The sequence below is a fragment of the Martes martes genome (genome assembly GCF_963455335.1).
Source record: "Martes martes genome assembly, chromosome: 8".
NCBI classification, from domain to species: domain Eukaryota; kingdom Metazoa; phylum Chordata; class Mammalia; order Carnivora; family Mustelidae; genus Martes; species Martes martes.
This window is the reverse complement of record NC_137895.1, coordinates 27,501,536-27,522,651: the sequence shown is the minus strand read 5'-3', so window position 1 is coordinate 27,522,651 and position 21,116 is coordinate 27,501,536. Positions and strand designations below refer to the sequence as shown.

At 41.7% G+C, this 21,116-nt stretch overlaps 1 protein-coding gene across 1 annotated transcript in view; it reads left to right on the top strand.

The window, feature by feature from the left end:
* PLEKHG7 (pleckstrin homology and RhoGEF domain containing G7) overlaps positions 1-21,116 on the top strand; it is a gene marked incomplete at both ends in the record, with an annotated part of 62,865 nt that overhangs the window by 21,430 nt on the left and 20,319 nt on the right. Inside the window, 6 exon segments of the mRNA XM_080810206.1 lie at positions 2,719-2,756; positions 13,877-13,955; positions 14,763-14,911; positions 19,506-19,601; positions 20,655-20,699; positions 20,703-20,756. Of these exon segments, the coding sequence (XP_080666332.1) occupies positions 2,719-2,756; positions 13,877-13,955; positions 14,763-14,911; positions 19,506-19,601; positions 20,655-20,699; positions 20,703-20,756 (461 nt within the window).

Below are 21,116 nucleotides of genomic sequence, written 5' to 3'. Positions count from 1 at the left end.
CATTCACCTCAATGGTGAGAGAAAAAAAAATAGCTGTGCTGTTCTGGATACATTCTCCGTGATTCTGAGGGGGAACTTTGAATGCTAAATAAAGATCGTCTTTCTGGTAGTGTTTTTTAACGACGTTTTAAAAAGATTTATGGATTGATTTGAGATCGAGGGAGCAGAGGGAGGGGCAGAGGGAGAGAGAGGAGAGAAGCAGACTCCCTGCTGCGTGGGAGGCCAGACTCCACGGGATGCCCCCCTGAGATCATGACCCAAGTCGAAATCAAGATTCCAATGCTTAACCCACTGGGCCGCCCTGGTGGCCCCTTCCTAGTAGTTTTTAAGCTGGTTCTGTTTTTAGTGGAGCCGTTTTTCACAAAAGCCACCTTGTTTGGAAATCCAATCTGGGTGCATTCCCACAGGCTTACCTTCAAGGTGTCCCCAGAAGCCACGGACTCCAGGCAGCCTGTCTGGAAAACCACCAAGCTCATTCTTTATCCACAAAGAGGGAAAGTGGGACTCAGAAAGAAGTGACCTAGCCCTGGTTTCATCTGGTTCGAGTCAGACACACGGAGTCTAGGCTTTTGACTGCTAGTCAACCCCCACCCCCCAACCTCCGGCTTGCATCAGCCTCCGTCTGTAACGAGTGCAGCCCCAGCTTCTGTGTATGGACCCGGAAGCCACGAGTGAATCAACCACAACTAACATTTGTTCCCTCCTCAGTCTTTGGGGATCCCTTTCACTTCTACCACCTCATATGATGCAACAACCCAACGAACACCCACTGTCTCACAGGACGTAGCAACCCACACGAACCAAGCCGAAGGGGTTAGGTGATCTGCTCAAGGACAGACCCCTAGAAATGAGGGCTAGTTCTAAAGACAGCATCCCCCTTAATCGAAGTTGGTTGGTAAGTGTTTAGAGCAAAGGCTCTAAATAGGTTCACACCTAGAGTTGTGTCTCTAGAAGTTGGCGGTCCCAGCCTGGGAGCTTCCGTAGTAACCTGGGAACTTGTCAGCAATGCAGATGCTAAGGCCCTGCCCAAACCTTTTAAATTAAAAACTTTGGGGGTGGAACCCCTCAAAGAGCAATCTGTTGTTTTTAACAAGCCCTCCAAGTGATTCTGATGACAACGGAAGTTTGAGAACCCCCGTGCTAAGGCACAAAGTCCTATTTCTATCTCCCATCCAGCCCTGCTCGGAAGAGCAGGTGAGAGATGCCCTTTCCCATAGGACCGCAGACCTGAGCGGGGCCTGGCTCTGCCTGCATTTATGTCCGGAAGGAGCCCAGGAAAGTTTGCACCACGCACAGTGCTTTGAAATCATATTAATTATTCTTTGTCGCGTGCTTAGCCTCATAGTAAATACCACATAGTAAAAGATACGCAACATCCTCCACCATACCCGTCTCTACCCCCTTCTCGAGGAGTTTAGAATAGAGTCCCAAAGTCCCCAAATCAGGGGGAATGCGGTGCTTCTCAAGCTTTGATGTGCAAATGTGTCACCTAAAGACATTGTTGAAATAGAGATTCTGATTCGGCAAGACTTAATATTTAATACAGATAATAAGATTGTGGATTCTATAAAGACTTGAAATCTCCTTCTGAATACTCATGAATCTTTCCCGAGGCCCCCAAATTATCCCCAAAGTTAGAAAAGCAGAGAGAAATTGCTAAGACCAGAGACCCCAATTACCGTAGTTCAAATTGGACATAAAAATTTACCACCAGGCCTCTGAGGGCTGAGAGTAGTGAAGTTGTTTGTCCCCGAGGGACATTCCACCTAATCTCCCCTTTAAAGAAATCAATAAGGTGGTCAGAATGAGTGAGATAATCAGCTAGACAGGCTGCTTTCAGGGTTCCAGGAAAGAAGGTCCCTCAAGCACATCCTTTGTAGTAAAATGCTGCTTGGGTAATTGCTTTCGTTGGATGGAAATGTTATGCAGAGTCTCCCGATGAATTTAACAGAAAGGAGATCGACCCAGAAGACAACCATTTCATATATGAAGCCAGGAGAACCTTTCTCCTTTCTCCCAAACCTAAGAGACAGTTGCCAGGTTTTTCTGAGGACCATGACACGTTGATGCAGATGACATAAGAAAATCAAGAGACCAGAATCTAAACTCTACTTTCTGATAATCACAAAAATGTGTTATGTGTTCTTGGATGACGACTTTCTTTGCAACTTGAAGAAACTCCTAAGGACTATTTTGGGTGATGGCCAACAGCGACAAAAAGCCCCGGAATAAAGATGGGTAACATGTATTGATGGCCCCCTATTTCGGGCGTCTTCCTGATCACGCCTGGGGATTATCAGGTCAACGCAATCTCTGAGTATCACGTTTGGTCAGGCCACTGAATGTGCATATGCTGCATCATTTATGGAAGCACAGCGTAAACATGACATTCTGTCTTAAAGGAAATTACCGAACATCTTTATTACATTTTCTCTCTCTTTAATTGATAGGGGAGAGAAAGCTAAAAAATACTCTAGTTAAAAATTAGAACAGTATCACCTCAAGATAGCAATAGGATGCCAACTTTACAGTGGCGACATTGCTTGATTTGCTCATCTGCATAAATATAAATATTCATTCTGTGACTCTCAAGGGGAGAATTAAAGCAGGGGAAATTCTGTTGGGCTCATTTGAAAAAGCAGGCTTTGTAAAGCACTGAACTGATAGGTCACCAGTTCCTTGAAGTACTAATATATTTTCTTTAATTTCACTCAGCAGAATCCAGAAAGCCAAGATGGCCTTTCTCCAAGAGAGGAGTGGTGCCGTGTTGCACATTGTCATTTTTGTTGTAATTAAGCCTCTCTGTAGCTAAGAAACTAAGGGACGGCTGAAGAGCTCCTTCATCCTACTTTATCTTTGCGTGATAGCAGATGGCACGTGGAGTTTAAATGATATAGTCACATCCACGGTACTGGCTGCAGAACATGCCAAATGATGCCATTTTGTGCAGCGAAAGATGCTAATTGCCAGTGGCTAATGAGCTCTGTGGAAAAAAACAGCAGTCCTAATATTGTGATGCTTTCCAACTCCCAATTTATCACTTGATACCACTTTGGAAACAGCTCGCATGTTGAAGCCGACTTGCACAAGCGTAAGCCCCAGGTTGCGATCAGCGCCACACACGTTGCGAACGCTGAAAAATTAATGAGATGTTACAGAAGCAAATTCCACAGTTTATGCGTCTATTTCTGGGAAAGCCAGCTGGATGAGTCCTAGTAGGTTTTTAAAATTCATTCTTGGTTCCATCAATTATTGAAAAGTTACAAATCAAAATCAGTGATCCCTGATTCTTCATTACCTAGGACAAGGGTTGGCCACCATCCAGCCTCTCCTTCAGACCCCTTCATCACAGTGTCTACACACCTGCCGTGTGTAGAGCAATAGGGCCATATGGGTAGTGGCCGTGTCTCATTCCATTAAAAATATCTGGGGGCACCTGGGTGGCTCAGTAAATGAAGTTGCTGCCCTCTGCTCAGGTCATGATCCCAGGTCCTGGGATTGAGCCCCATGTTGGGCTCTCCACTCAGCAGGGAACCTGCTTCTCCCTCTGCCTCTGCTGCCCACTCCCCCCGCCCCCACGTTTGTGCTCTCTTTCTCTATCTCAAAATAAATAAATAAATAAAATATATTTTTTAAAGATTTCATTTATTTATTTGACAGAGATCACAGGTAGGCAGAGAGGCAGACAGAGAGTGGTGGGGGGAGGGAAGCAGGCTCCCTGCTGAGCAGACAGCCCGATGCAGGGCTCGATCCCAGGACCCTGAGATCATCACCTGAGCTGAAGACAGAGGCTTTAACCCACTGAGCCACTCAGGTGCCCCTAAATAAAATCTTTTTTAAAAAATCTGTCCACATGGCCTCCAATCACTTTGTCATCTGTGGACACAGACACACTGATATTTTTTTTTTTTAAGTCCTGGGGTTAAGTCAGAAGTCCTCCGGGGTTCCAGGCGATACTGCTCCAATTACTGCTCTGTGACCTTGACCAAATGAGTCACCCTCCCTCAGCTTCAGGTCCTTCTCTGTAAAAGGGGTTGTGGGAATAAAGCCAGCCTCAGAAGGGGGTCATGATGAGTGAATCCAATAATGTTTGGGGAGCTTTACCCCAGAACAGGCCATGTGGCAAACCCTCAATCAGTAACTGGCCATATTATTGGTAGCATGATTTTCATTGGAATTTGGAAAACCATCTGTTCTCATAACTGAATGTATGAGTGACTTTCACATGATTCTTTCAAGCATAAAAAATTTGTGTGAGTGTCTTCATCAGCTTGGACTGCTACAACAAACTACCACAGACTGGGTAGCCCAAACAACAAATACTCCTCTCTCACAGTTCTGGGGGCTGGGAAGTCCAAGGTCAGGGTGCCAGCGTTGCTGGGTTAGGGGGAGGGCTTTCTTCCTGGCTTGGAGGTGGCCACCTTCTCACTGCACCCTCACCTGGCTGACAGAGAGCAGGTGTCTCTTCCTCTTACCATAAGGGCCCAGGGCCCATCATAGGGGCCCTACAGCCATGACCTCATCTGAACCAAATTACCTCCCAGAGGACCCAGTCCAAAGACTGTCACATTTGGGGGTTAGGACTTTAATATATGAAATTTGAGAGTACACCAGCATTCAGTTTGTAGAGACACAGCCTAACTACCAGTAAAAATCTGTTACCAGGGCTGTTGCTCATCAGTTTTGCCCCTATTTAGGGACACAATTTGACTGTTCTCCTGGCAGATCTGAGGCTGCCTTTCCAGGGCTCCTTCCTCATATAAATGGAGGCAGGGCTGGTTACGAGTCAAGGGTGGTTACTTGGTGACTCCAAGTTCCAGGAGAAGGGGCATCTCTCCCCAGCTCTCCTCCAGAGCAGGAAAGCTCTAAGAGCTGCCTGGGAAAGAGAAGGGAGAAACCTACATAAGGAAGGGATCCTCCTACATGTGTACTCCTCTAAGATGACCAATTTTTAGATTTAATAGTTCTATTCTTCCCCCTAAAGAAGCAACATGTTCCACACATGCTGGGTAACCGTATGGGCCAAGCACTGGGCTAGATAACTAATGCACCAAGATGCCCGTCACCAACTTGCAATTGAGAAAGTGGGAATGACATGTAAATTAGGGAAAAAATATGCTCAACGGCTTGCACGGTGTTGGAGGTAGGTAGGCAGCAGTGGAAATCCACAAAGAGAATAATTAGTGGAATGAAAAAACACTTCAGCAAATGTTCTCTGTAATGAAGGCAAATCATTCCTCGAAGCCTCGTTTTCAAAAGGATACATTATTTCCTCCCTTTAAAATCAGCCTATCTACTTGCTTCTTTATCGTTTGAGCCTTATTTATCAAGGAATTCGTATCTCTAGAAATGATAATCCACAGGAATCTAATAAACGCCCTACTTTACTGTCCCCATTTGCAAACAGGTAAGCCGAGGTTCGGAGAACTTGAATAGCTTGCTTGAGGTCACATCGCTCTTCAGTGGTGAGGTGGGAACTGACCCCTAGTGGTCCCAGAATGTCTGGCTCTGAGTCTGTTTCCATCCTGATGTTGCCTTGCTTCTTCAAATGCGGGGCTCCACAGCCAGACCTAGACAGTCTTCTCTCCTTTCTCTCATCAGAGCTCTCAAAAATCTTCCTGTTCTCACCAGTTCAATACCGTCTTTGTCAACCATTCCAAAATGTATCCACCCACCTCTGTCCATTTTGCTCCAGTTCTGTGACCCCAGTGGCCACTGCAAATGCATCCCATCTTCCTCTTAGTCATCAAGTATGAGACCCCAGAACTAACTTTGGCTTATTCCTCTTCTTTGTCCTATATCTCCTTTCAAATACACTTCAAATGCTTCTCATGGCCTCTCCTAGCCCATGCAGTCATAGCAGAAACAACAAGGCCCCCAACAATGGGTGTCTTACTCTAAAGAGTTAATGTGGCCTCTAGGAGGTCCCCTCCCTTCTCGCTGGTGTGTCAGCCCAGCACTCTGGTCAGGAGGCTGGTCAGACCCATGGAAAGTAACAGTGAGTGCCCCTCAAGATAGAGGGCTGGCGCCCACTTTCCCACAGTCCCAACACTGTTTCTATTGTCCTGGTTTCTTTATTTTCCAACTGGCTGCTGAGTTTTTAAATTTCCACAACATGCAGTCGCTATGGTTTCAGACATCAACAAAAGGCATATGTCCCAATTGCTGTAGGAGTTCTCCAGCTGGCTGTAAGATTCCTTTGCTACTGTGGAAGTTAATGAGCCTCTAACAGATTTCTTTCTCCAGTGCCTAACCCTACCAGAAAAACCAGCCTTGAGCACATTCTAGAACTATTACAGGTCTCCTTTCAGATACACCGAGAGGAGCCATCTAACCACAGGACCAGATAATCCATGCCTTCTCTTGCTCACAACCCATCAAACCGTGTAACTTCCACCAAATTGCTTAGATCCACAATCAAGCACCAAGCATCATGCCTGACACTATAGAACATGTTAAAAAATTATCTCTGATAAACACTTATATTGAATGCAGCAACGTTGACTTTAGAAAACCTTCCACATTGTTATGAGAGGTTCCTCCTGGTTTAGCTGGCAAAATGGACTTAAGTGGGCAATTCATGATTTTGCAACAGAATACGGAATAAGTCAAAAGAAAATGTACAATGGCCAAATGTATGAAGTTTAAAAACCAAGTTACAAAAGGATGTGTAAATATGACACCATTAAAATTACTTACAAATATGATCAGAAAAAAGGTTTTCAGCAGTTATTTAGGCATAGAGATTATGGGTAACTTCAATCTTGTGTGTTTGTCTTTGTTTCTCAAATTTTTGGCAATAAACTTTGTAATCAGATTTTTTTAACTAATATTATTGAGAAATAAAAACTATCACAAAAATAAGTGGGTGGAGGGAGGAGTCAAGATGGCAGAGGAGTAGCAGACTGAGATGATACCAGGCCTCAGGAGTTCAGCTAGATAGTTATCAAACCATTCTGAACACCTACAAACCCAAGAGGAGATTGAAGAGAAAAAGAGCAGCAATTCTAGAAACAGAAAATCGACCACTTTCTGAAAGGTAGGTCATGCAGAGAATGAATGCGAAGCAACGGGAAGATAGACCGTGGGGACAGGGGCCAGCTCCCAGCAAGTGGTGGAGCAACAGAGCACAAAATCCAAACTTTTAAAAGTCTGCTCCACTGAGGGACATCACTTCAGAGGCTAAGCAGGGTGGAGACCTCGTGGGGACAGCATAGTCTCAGGTCCCGTGGGGTCACTGAACTATCAGGGGCATCTGAGTGTAGCAGAGTTCAAAAGTATCAGAGCAGGGAAGCTGGCTACAGAGACGGAGCCAAGGACTGAGCTCTCAGCTCAGGGTTACCTTAAACTGTGATCCATGGCACAGTCAGACCACTGCTCTTTGAGCAGGGACCCCACAAGTGACAGATCTGGGGAGACTCACCTTCCTTCTCTGGAGGCAGGAATCTGCTGGGTTTGGAGACTCCAAATGGGGCTGTGCACCAGAGACAGAAACACTCAGTCATAGGTTGAGTGAGCTTGGAGCACGGCCAGAGACCAGGGAGACAGGAGTGACTGGGTGCTTTTCCACGAGGGCACACTGAGGAGTGGGGTCCTGAGCTCTTGGCTCCTCTGGGCCAGAGATTGGGAGGCCATCATTTTCATTCCCATCCTCCAGAGCTCTACGGAAAGTGTTCAGAGAACAAAAGCTCCCGAGAGCGAACCTGAGCAGGTTACTTAGCCCAGCCCCTTGCAAGGGCAGATCAATTCCACCTCTGGGGGAAGACATTTGATAATCACTACAACAGGCTCCTCCCCCAGAAGATCAGCAAGAACATCCAGCCAAAATCAAGCTCACTGATCCAGGAGAACAGCGGAACTCCAGAGAAGTGGAAAGCAAAGCATGGAATTCATGGCTTTCTCCCCATGATTCTTTAGTCTTGCAAAGTTAATTAAATTTTTTAATTTTATTTTTTCTTATTCTGATTTTTTAAACCTTTCCTCTTTCCTCTTTTAATGTTTTTTAACTAGTTTATCTTAACAATACCTTTCTTAAAAAATCTTTTTAAATCTTCATTATTATAGTCATATTTTATCCTTCATTGTATCATTGTAACATATAGGGTTTTTTCTTCCAAAAATTTTTGGATACAATTTCTTCTAATAGATCAAAATATAGCCTAAATCAAGCACAGGGCTAGTCTCCAGCCTGAGCAAATACTCTCCACTTTCTTTTTCTTTCTTTTTCCAATCAACTTATCTTATCAATCCTTTTTTAGAATTTTTTTTTTAATTTTCATCTTTACAGTTTTATTCCAACCCTTCATCATGTTTACCCTTATTTTTGTATATATATAATTTTTTCTTTCTTAAAAATTTTGGGAGATAGTGAGGTAGTTTCTTTTAAGAAACCAAAATAAACCCAAAAATCAAGTGGGTGGCTCTGTTCTATTCACCAGTCTAATTTTTTTTTAATTTTTTTTTAAATTTCTCTTTACCCCTGTTTTCCTCCCCATGATTTGGGGTCTCTTCTGATTTGGTTAACACACATTTTTCTGGGGTCTTTGCCACCCTTTTAGTATTTTATTCTCTCGTCCATATATTCTTTTTTTTTTAAAGATTTTATTTATTTATTTGAGAGAGAATGAGTGTGAGAGAGCATGAGAGAGGAGAAGGTCAGAGGGAGAAGCAGACTCCCCAAGGAGCTGGGAGCCCAATGTGGGACTTGATCCTGGAAGTCAGGGATCATGACCTGAGCCAAAGGCAGTCGCTCAACCAACTGAGCCACCCAGGCGCCCTCATTCATATATTTTTATCTGAATAAAAGAACAAGGTGGAAAAACTCACCACAAAAAAAAAAAAAAAAAAAGAACAAGAGGCAGTACCTAAGGCTAGGGACCTAATCAATATGGACATTGGTAATATGTCAGATCTAAAGTTCAGAATGACAATTCTCAAGGTGCTAGCTGGGCTTGAAAAAGTCATGGAAGATATTAGAGAAACCCTGTCTGGAGAAATAAAACCCCTTTCTGGAGAAATAAAAGAACTAAACAAACTACTAACGAGGTGCAATAAAAAATGAAGGCTCTTACTGCTAGGATAAATGAGGCAGAAGAGAGAATTAGTGATATAGAAGGCCAAATGATGGAGAATAAAGAAGCTGAGCAAAAGAGAGACAAACAACTACTGGACCACGAGGGGAGAATTTGAGAGATAAGTGATACCATAAGACAAAATACTATCAGATTAATTGGGATTCCAGAAGAAGAAAGAGAGAGGGGGGCAGAAAGTATATTGGAGCGAATTATAGTATAGAATTTCCCTAATATGGCAAAGGGAACAAACATCAAAATCCAGAAGGCACAGAGAAACCCCCCCAAATCAATAAAAATAGGTCCACACCCATCATCTAATAGTAAAACTTACAAGTCTTAGTGACAAAGAGAAAATCCTGAAAGCAGCTCGGGACAAGAAGTCTGTAACATACAATGGTAAAAATATTAGACTGGCAGCAGACTTATCCAAAGAGACCTGGCAGGCCAGAAAGAACTGGCATGATATATTCAGAGCACTAAAGGAGAAAAACATGCAGCCAAGAATACTATATCCAGCTAGGCTATCATTGAAAATAGAAGGAGAGATAAAAAGCTTCCAGGACAAACAAAAACTCAAAGAATTTGTTAACACCAAGCCAGCCCTACAGGAAATATTGAAAGGGGTCCTCTAACCAAAGAGAGAGCCTAAAAGTAGTAAACCAGGAAGGAACAGAGACAATACACAGTAACAGTCACCTTACGGGCAATACAATGGCACTAAATTCATATCTCTCAATAGTTACCCTGAATGTAAATGGGCTAAATGCCCCAATCAAAAGACACAGGTGATTAGAATGGATAAAAAACCAAAACCCATCAATATTCTATCTGCAAGAAACTCATTTTAGAGCCAAAGACACCTCCAGATTTAAAGTGAGGGGGTGGAAAATAATTTACTATGCTAATGGACATCAAAAGAAAGCTGGGGTGGCAATCCTTATATCAGATAAATTAGATTTTAAGCCAAAGACTATAATAAGAGATGAGGAAGGACACTATATCATACTCAAAGGGTCTATCCAACAAGAAGATATAACAAGTTTAAATATCTATGCCCCAAACATGGAGCAGCCAACAATATAAGCCAATTAATAACAAAATCAAAGAAACACATCAACAATAATACAATAATAGTAGACGACTTCAACACACCCCCTCACTGAAATGGACAGATCATCCAAGCAAAAGATCAACAGGGAAATAAAGGCCTTAAATGACACACTGGACCAGATGGACCTCACAGATACATTCAGAACATTCCATCCCAAAGCAACAGAATACACATTCTTCTCTAGTGCACATGGAACATTCTCCAGCATAGATCCCATCCTGGGTCACAAATCAGGTCTCAACCGGTACCAAAAGATTGGGATCATTCCCTGCATATTTTCAGACCACAATGCTCTGAAACTAGAACTCAATCCCAAGAGGAAAGTTGGAAAGAACTCAAATACATGGAGGCTAAAGAGCATCCTACTAAAGAATGAATGGGTCAACCAGGAAACTAAAGAAGAATTGAAAAAATTCATGGAAACAAATGATAATGAAAACACAACTGTTCAAAATCTGTGGGACACAGCAAAGGCAGTCCTGATAGGAAAGTATATAGTGATACAAGCCTTTCTCAAGAAACAGGAAAGGTCTCAAGTACATAACCTAAGCCTATACCTAAAGGATCTGGAGAAAGAACATCAAAGAAAGCCTAAACCCAGCAGGAGAAGAGAAATAATAAAGATCAGAGCAGAAATCAATGAAATAGAAACCAAAAAGACAGTAGAACTAATCAACAAAACTAGGAGCTGGTTCTTTGAAAAAATTAATAAGATTAATAAACCCCTGACCAGACTTATCAAAAAAAAAAAGAGAAAGGACCAAAATAAAATCATGAATGAAAGAGGAGAGATCACAACCAACACCAAAGAAATGCAAACAGTTAAAAGAACACATTAGGAGTAACTACACACCAGCAAATTTGACAATCTGGAAGAAATGGATGCATTCCTAGAGACCTATAAAACTACCAAAACTGAACCAGGAAGAAATACAAAATCTGAACAGACCCATAAACAGTAAGGAGATTGAAGCAGTCATCAAAAATCTCCCAACAAAAAAGAGCCCAGGACCAGACAGTTTCCCGGGGGAATTCTACCAAACATTTAAAGAATTAATACCTATTCTCCTGAAACTGTTCCAAAACATAGAAAGGGAAGGAAAGCTGCCAAATTCATCTTACGAGGCCAGCATTACCTTGATCCCAAAATCAGACAAAGACCCCATTAAAAAAGAGAATTACAGACCAATATCCTTGATGAACACAGATACAAAAATTCTCACCAAAATACTAGCCAATAGGAACCAACAGTACATTAAAAGGATTATTCACCACAACAAAGTGGGATTTATTCCAGGGTTGCAAGGCTGGTTCAACATCCACAAATCAATCAATGTGATACAACACATTAATAAAAGAAAGAACAAGAACCATATGATACTCTCAATAGATGCTGAAAAAACATTTGACAAAGTACAGCATCCTTTCTTGATCAAAACTCTTCAAAGTGTAGGGATAGAGGGTACATACCTCAATATCGTCAAAGCCATCATCAAAGCCATCTATGAAAAACATACAGTGAATATCATTCTCAATGGAGAAAGACTGAGAGCTTTTCTGCTAAGGTCAGGAACATGACAGGGATGTCAATTATCATCACTGCTATTCAACATAGTACTAGAAGTCCTAGCCTCAGCAATAGGACAACAAAAAGAAATTAAAGGCATCTAAATTGGCAAAGAAGAAGTCAAACTATCACTCTTTGCAGATAATATGATACTTTACGTGGAAAACCCAAAAGACTCCACTCCAAATCTGCTAGAACTTGTACAGGAATTCAGTAAAGTGCCAGGATATAAAATCAATGCACAGAAATCAGTTGCATTTCTATACACCAACAAGAGAGAAGAAAGAGAAATTAAGGAGTTGATCCCATTTATAATTGCACCCAAAGCCATAAGATACCTAGGAATAAACCTAACCAAAGAGGCAAAGAATCGGTATGCAGAAAACTATAGAGTACTCATGAAAGAATGAGGAAGATACAAAGAAATGGAAAAATGTTCCATGCTCATGGATTGGAAGAACAAATATTGTGAAAATGTCTACGCTACCTAAAGCAATCTACACGTTTAATGCAATCCCTATCAAAATACCATCAATTTTTTTTCAAAGAAATGGAACAAATAATCCTAAAATTTATATGGAACCAGAAAAGACCTTGAATAGCCAGAGGAATGTTGAAAAAGAGAGCCAAAGTTGGTGGCATCACAATTCCAGACTTCAAGCTCTATTACAAAGCTGTCATCATCAAGACAGTATGGTGCTTGCAGAAAAACAGACATATAGATCAATGAAACAGAATAGAGAGCCCAGAAATAGGCCGTCAACTCTATGGTCAACTAATCTTTGACAAAGCAGGAAAGAACGTCCAATGGAAAAAAGACAGTCTCTTCAACAAATGGTGTTGGGAAAATTGTACAGCCACATGCAGAAAAATGAAACTGGACCATTTCCTTATACCACACACAAAAATAGACTCCAAATGGATGAAAGACCTCAATGTGAGAAAGGAATCCATCAAAATCTTTGAGGAGAACACAGCCAGCAACCTCTTCGACCTCAGCCACAGCAACTTCTTCCCAGAGACATTGCCAAAGACAAGGGAAGCAAGAGCAAAAATGATCTATTGGGACTTTGTCAAGATCAAAAGCTTTTGCACAGCAAAGGAAATAGTCAACAAAACCAAAAGACAACTGACAGAATGGGAGAAGATATTTGTAAATGACATATCAGATAAAGGGCTAGTATCCAAAATCTATAAAGAACATATCAAACTAAACACCAAAAGAACAAATAATCCAATCAAGAAATGAGCAGAGAACATGAACAGACATTTCTGAAAAGAAGACATCCAGATGGCCAACAGACACATAACCCCACCACCCTCTCCCTACCCCCTTACCCCCGGCACCCCCCAGTTTGTTTTGTCCATAAGAGACTCTTAATCTCACAAAACAAACTGAGGGTTGCCGGGGAGAGGGAGGTATGGAGAGGGTGGGTGGGTTATGGACATTGGCGAAGGTATGTGCTATGGCGAGTGCTGTGAAGTGTGTAAGCCTGACGATTCACAGACCTGTACCCCTGGGGCAAATAATACATTATATGTTAATTTTAAAAAATAAATAAAAATAAATAAATAATTTGAAAAAAATAAGTGGGTGATTCCATTCTAAGGAAACTCTAGTTTCCTTATTCTTCCTTATTCTGGTATTCTCTAGCAGAGAATTATCATGTTGGGCCGTACCTTTAACAGTCTGGGCTTTATTTAGTCATCTGCTAAATGAAGAGTTGAACTAATGTCTGAAGCACTTCTGGTGCTAAGGGGCTGTGATCCAGTATTTGGAGTTAGGACTGGGAAGGAAGGTCCATCACCCACAAGGCGGCACTAGACTGAAGTTTATGCTTATTCTATGACTGTCCTGAGCCTTGGATGTTAGTCTCTTCACAAGTAAAACAAGACATTTGGACTAGACATCCTCACTGGCTTCTGTCCTCCGGGTCTGACATTCTGTGGTCCTGTGGGTCAGATCCTGGTTCAGAAATGGCTTTTCACCTGTTAGTAGCTCACAGACAAAATGTGCAGTCTGTTCTCATGTATATTAGAGAATGAATGGGAGACACTGAGGCTACTAAGTTTGTGTCCTTAAAGAATTCATGCTTGAAAGTCCCGTTTCTAACGATATTTAAGCAAAGCAAAAACAAACACAAGCACCTCTCCTATCTGGAAAGCTGCCTGTCCTCTGTGAAAATTACAGACTTCGGAGCCTGTGAACCCCCCGCCTCTGGGTAGCTCTGAACTTGTTGGCTGCCATGATGAGGCGTTTTCTGGTTCTTGTGGTAGTCATTATTTTAAGTTGTCAGATTATTGCCTTGTTTATAGCACCAGCAGAGCACAGGAGACAGCCCCTTGGCTGGGCAGAACACAGTCTGAAACCCAGGGAAGCAATTTTATCTTAACAAAGATAATGGCTAGAAGACCATTTGCAGACCAGAAAGCCCAGGACAAATGTCAAAAGCTGTTACCATGAGTCACCTGTCTGGGTCTTCTTCAATAAGGCAACTTCTAAAGGTCTCTTTAAATGTTAAAACTCTTATTTCACGATTCTTCAATAGTTAATTTCAACAAGCATTGCCAGTGGAACCTGGATCAGACTGCCCAGTTCTGGGTTTGGGATTCTTTGAGGGTTTTAAGGGTTCTTTAAATTTTTAAAAATTTTTTGCTATTTTATTTTATTTTTTGCAATAAACTGAAAAAGTCTCAAGAAATTCTGAAGTATAACTCAAAACAACATCGATTTGAATTTCTTCTCCTCTTAAACCAAAAACAATATATGTATGCTGTGCAGCGCATTGGTTTGCATCGGGAGGAAATGGCATCTCAGAGTCACACAGAGAGAAGAAACTTATTTCTAACTTATATGTAAGTTCTACGCTTTAAGTAGTTTGAGGGGCCACTAGCAAGAGGGATGCCAAGGGCCTGTAACGGGAACCGTGGTTTTGGAAACTGCCTGTTCTTGCTGTGCGTCAAGTCAGCTCACTGAGGTGGAAAGTTTTGTTCTCTCTTTTCTCCCAAGTACAGGATAAAACCTGGAATGAAGTCATGGAAACACATCAGAAACTTCCCACCGACCAATTAGACTTGAAAAAGCAGCAAGAGGCTATGTGGGAACTCTTCACAAGTGAATGCACTTATTTCTTGGACCATTTATTAGTTCTTAAGATGGTAATGCTGGCCTTCAGTTTGTAGCAGATGGAAAATATTAATTTGATTCTCTGGACACTTGTTTTCTCCCACCGTGCTAAAAAAAAAAAAAAAAAGAAAGAAAGGAAAAAAGGAAGTTGAAGAGAGGGTCCCTTCTTTCAGGGGATTTTAAGAAAATTACACTTGCTTTTTTTGTTTATCTGTTGCTGAGTTGTCTCTTTGTTCGCTTTTAAAAACATGACCTCTCAGGTTTGGGTAAGATCTTCTAAGTAAACTAGTCCAGCTCCCCATTTGATGTCTGAATCCTCTTCTGCCTTATCCTCACCTGTGTTCACACACTACTAGGGTCAAGGAGCTCACACACATCCTCAAAACATCAGTCCCACTTTTGGTCAGCTCCCTTTTTTGGAGCTCTCATTCCCTCATGAACAATGCCAAGAAAAGGCTTTTTGTTGTTGTTGTTGTTGTTGTTTTGCTTGCTTGCTTGCTTCCTTTCTTTTCTTTTCTTTTTTTTTTTTTTTTGATATTTTATTTATTGGACAAAGAGAGAGTACAAGCAAGGAGAGGGGCACGCAGAGGGAGACAGAGAAGCAGGCTCCCCACGGAGCTGGATCCTAGGACCCTGGGATCACAACCTGAGCCAAAGGCTGATGCTTAACCACCCAGGTGCCTCACAAATGCTAATTCTTATCAGCCATCGGGCCGCCCTCACAGATGTCTGGGACAACCATTCCCACGTCATATAGTGGGGTTGGCTTACACAGCATATTCGTGATGTCTGCCAGGGAAATGCCCGGGGAAGTGCCCCTGAGGTAGTGCAGTTCCGAGCAGAGAATTCCTTACCCAAGAACCATGGGGCAAAGAATGGGAAGGGAGCAGCCGCCTTCCAAGATCACAGGGAGGAAGAGGCACATCGCTCAAGGCTGCCTCTGCCCATAAGGCATTCGAACTCTGGCTACTCTCTCACACAGGAAAAATGCTGGATTGGGAGACTTGGGTTCAAGGTCTGAATCTGCCTCTGACTTTGGCCTTGGGAAAGTCTAGTCCTCCATTTCCTAAACCAGGGTTTGGCAGACATTTCCATAAAGGTCCAGACTGTAAATATTTTAGGCTTTGCAGGCCATGTGGTCCTCCTTATTGTAACTACTCAGCTCTTCTGCTGTAGCACCAAAGAAGCTATAGATAATTTGTGATAAAAAGAGAGAGAGAAATAATGTGGTACATTGGCAAATTACAATAAAACATTATTTGGGTAGCAGGCCTGGTTGATCCCACAAGCTGTCATTTAACAATTCCTGCGCTAAGCTATAAAACAGAGATGACAACACCATCTCCAGCTCTCTCATACCATCTCATCACTGCAATAATCAGATCCGTTTTCTTTGAAATCTATCAGGTGCTATGCACATGTCAATTAATATCTTCTGTAAGTAATATTGATTGTATCGGTCACAATGTTCGGTACTTTACCAGCAAAATTAAAACCACAAAGACTCAGGAAATTGAGAATTAGAGACGATATGTATTAGGATGCAGAAAATGAGTTTAAGTGATGCAGGATTTTAGTGGGCAATGTGGCTGTGGAGTCCACAGGTGGGAGGAACTTCATGGTTGGCTCCATCAAAGGACTCAACACTGAGGACAACATTTTTTTTCCATATTTTACCCCTGCCTTCCATGGCATCAGCCCCAATCCTATGGTGGGCTTCTGTTGTAGTCACAGGATGGCTGATGTCCTTGAGGCCAGAGAGAGAGAGAAGATCACTTCTCAGCACTCATAGCCAATGTCATGATGTTCATATTCATTGCACTGGCTTCAGTCACATGCCCTCCCCTGCACCAACTACTCTAATAAGGAAGGAAAGTGCTAATTGGTTTAAGGCAATCAAGACCCATCTCTACAAGTAAGGACACCTTGGCTCACAGCACATGCAAGGCATGGGGAAGAGTAGATATCGAGGGGAAAAGCAGAAGATATTATGGAAGGGGAAGACTGAAGTTGGGTGGTATCCAATAGATGTTCACAACGGAACACTAACCCCCTGGCCTGTACTACCTCCCCTGCCCGATTAAACAGCATAAGAATTTTCAAATCCCACTGTAAGCTGTACAAGCTTTTTAAGCTAGCATTTTCTGTTTTGTTTTGTTTTTTTAGAAAAGCCAATTCAAGTTTATTGATTTTCAAGTGTCACTGTGTATGTACAGTATTATATATCAGTCTTCATACAATCAATGCAAGTTTCCCAAAGTTGGTTATATTTTGTAAGTCAAGCAGTAAAATAAATAAACCAGAGGACTGGGTATCTTTTAAAATGGAAAGATTTTCTACAGAGCAAAAAATCTTATAACAAAAACAGTATTTCTTCTAAATTTTCCCTACTTATCTGTAGCCATGACTTCCAATTCTTTTTTTTTTAAGATTTTATTTATTTATTTGACAGACAGAGATCACAAGTAGGCAGAGAGGCAGGTTGGGGCGGGGGGAGCAGGCTCCCTACTGAGCAGAGAAACCGATGTGGGCTCAATCTTAGGACCCTGAGATCATGACTTGAGCCGAAGGCAGAGGCTTAACCCACTGAGCCACCCAGGTGCCCCAGCCATGACTTCCAATTCTTACAATGATGTTGTTTAAATATTTGGATATTGCCAGATTTCCAGACAACCAGTGCCCCAGGCAAACCTCAGAGAGATTGTGGACTCAGTTCCTGACCTCCACCACAAAGTGAGTATCGCAATAAAGCAGGTCAAATGAATTTTTTGGTTTCCCAGTACATATAAAATAATCTTGACACTATAATATATGTCCATCAAGTGTACAATAGAAGTACATCTAAAAAACAATGGTCATATCTTAATTTCAAAATACTTTATTGCTGAAAAATGCTAACCACCCTCTGAGCTTTCAGTATGTCAGAACCCACTTGCTGGCAGTGGGCCTTGCCTCAGTGTGGATGGCCGCTGACTGACCGGGCTGCTGGGTGCTGAAGGTTGAGGTGACTGTGGCAATTTCTTCAGATAAGACAACAATGAAGTTTGTCACATCGGTTGACTCTTCCTTTCACTTGAACACTTAAAGGCCATTGTAAGAGTATTAATTGGCCTAATTTCAATATTGTCTCAAGGAATAGGGAGGCCTGAGGAGAGGGAGAGAGAGAGATGGGCAATGGCTGGTTAGTGGAGCAGTCAGAAGACACACCCAACATCCATCAGTTAAGTTCAGCATCTTCTATGGGCACTGTTTGCAGAGCCCTACAACAGTTACAATAGTAACATCAAAGATCGTTGATCATCGATCACCATAACAAATAAATAATAATGAAAAAATCTAAAATATGAGAATTGTGAAAATGTGACACAGAGACATGGAGGGAGTCAACACCCTTGGAAAATGGTACCAAAAGGCTTGCTCGACATGGGGTTGCCACAAACCTTCAATTTGTAAAAACTGGGTATCTGTGAAGTGCAAGAAAATGAGGGATGTCTGTACACGGGATTTGGGGAAGCTCTAAGTCAGTGGTTCTCAGAGTGGGGTCCTTAGACCAGCAGCATCAGGATCACTTGGGAACTTACTAGAAATGCATATTCTCAGGGCATCTTGGTGGCTCCTTCAGTAAAGCATTCAACTCTTGATCTCAGCTCAGGTCTTTATCTTGGGTCATGAGTTCAAGCCCTGCAGTGGGCTCCATGCTGGGCATGAGCCTACTTAAAAAAAAAAAAAAAAAAGGAAAGAAAGAAAAAAAGAGAAAAAAGAACATTCTCAGACCCTATCAGAGACCTATGAGTCAGAAATTTAGGGGATTGGCTCTAATCTTTCACTTAACAAGGTCTCTAGGTAGTTCTGATGCAAGTTCTAGAAACATTCACTGCATTAACATATGGAAACGGAAACTAGAGAAGATTGGTGGTCTAAAGTCCAGCTTTTTTACACCTAAACTCCTTGAAATAATTGGTCCCTTTGAATGTTCATCGTATTTCTACAAAGCAGGCCTGTTTCAAAAAATTGATCTCTAGTTTATAGAATGAGGGCAAGTTATCTGTGAGAATTATAGTTCCTTCTTGACTTGCTGCAGTTTTTCCTGTTGTATAAAGGAATCAGATCAAGTAATAAAAACATAAAGATTCCTTTAATGTTTCACCAATATTTAATGCCTCTATCCAAATCTAAACATCTTCCCAGTTATCAGATACTAGCTCATTAGTTGTCTATTTTTAATTTCTTGAGCATACAAGATATTTGGGTCTTGTGCAGAGGAGGAAGTAAATGAGAACTCATGAATGTTGTTTTGGTCTCAAGTTAGTGCCATTGGCAAGAAGAGAACCCTTGAGATTTCTTTGGCCCTGGGAAGCTGAGAAAGCCCATTTGAACAGATTATGTCCAACAAGCATCTGTGAGGGCTCACACAAGCAACAGCGACTTTGTACAGAACAGCTCATTTCCCATTTGTCCTATGGGGCTTAAATGTCATCATTTGTATTTAGGAAAATTTTTAAACCTTGAAAATACTGATTTCTACATTGTCTTGTAAAGTTATATTCAGGAGGTTGATGTTTAATGTTCTTGCAAAGGGCAAGTTTCAAAATTAGAAAATAGAAAGTAATTGCATTTTTTTTAAAGATCTTCATGAATATATTAAAATATCTACAAACTCATGAATACCTCCTGGATGTGGCTGTATGGAGACTTTTTGCAAACCTAGGGGAGTTGAGTCAGATGAGTCACAGTGGGTAGAATCCAGTAGCCATGTTTTCAAATTCACCAGAGGATCATAAAAATGTACACTTATTCTATTCCTGTGGCTTCTGTTCTATATTCCATCCCCATATAATATCATGATCAGGAGTTCGGATTAATAAGCAGGAAATCTAAATGTCCATTGGCATCTTTCCGATAGATTGTCGATATTACAGGGCCTTCAGTAACATTTTCCATCTTTCTGGGGCCATTTAAGAAGCAAACACAGTGTTTGCTTCAGCGGCACACATACTAAAATTAGAACCATGCAGAAAAGACTAGCATGGCCCCGGCACGAAGATAACACACAAATCTGTGAAGCGTTCCATATTTTTTCTACGATACAAGCTCTGGAACATCTTCTACAATCTATTCAGGAACCTACCCAGTTCAGTGCTGTATTCAGAAGACCTAAAACAGTGCCTGGTGGGCCTGGGAGGGCTCAAGAAGCAATGTGGAATATATGAATTTCCTCAATAAGTAATGCAGAATACAAAAAAAAAAAAAAAAAGTTAAACACATTCTTAAGATCTCCATCATCAGGGTGCCCGGGCGGCTCAGTGGGTTAAGCCTCTGCCTTCGGCTCAGGTCATGATCTCAGGGTCCTAAGATCCAGCCCCACACTGGGCTCTCTGCTCAGCAGGGAGCCTGCTTCCCCTTCTCTCTCTGCCTGCCTCTCTGCCTACTTGTGATCTCTCTCTGTGTCAAATAAATAAAATCTTTTTTTAAAAAAATCTCCATCATCTTCATAAATACTTATTTTCAAATAAATGTCCTCTTCTCACATATGTTATAAATAAATAATATATTTCTTCTAAAAAGGAAGAGAGATACCAACAATAATTTATATGTAAGATACACTGATAAGAAAATATATATTGGAGAGTGGAGAAAAAGAAGTCTTTGAGTTTTGCCAGGAGATAAGTTCGAAATGGAAAACATCTCTAAGAGCGATACCCAAAGCTCATCAATTTTTGATTCCTTACCCTTGGAAGGGTGACTACTCTCGTTTTCTTTCTCCCTGGCCCTTAGAAAAGCTTTGGTTTTGTGAACAGTCTTTTCAGTATCATCAAGGACTAGGCCAAGCCTTTGGAGACTTCACCGCTGATGGATTTCATTTCCAAGCTCACAAAGGTAAGATCCTTCTGGGATGACCCAGCTTCGTTGCATAAATTCACCCACCTCCCAGAAGAGTTGGGTATGGCTCCCTGATTTGTGCGCATGTGCTATTGTGCCCAAGAATGTTCCATGAATACCCTCCCATGAAAGAGACATCCTTTCCTCTGCCAGTCAACATCTTCCAAAATAACTTGTGGCTCCTGTTTGCCACTGTCACCCCTCCTGCGTGGGTTTTATGAACACAAAATTCTGCATGCATGGAAACGCCATTTCCAAGTCTGTTTTGTAAAATTACTTCAACTTAAAGCAATATTCATGGCAACAGTTTGTGTAGGCTAATTACATGGTTCAGTTATTCTTCTAACGAAGTGCCAG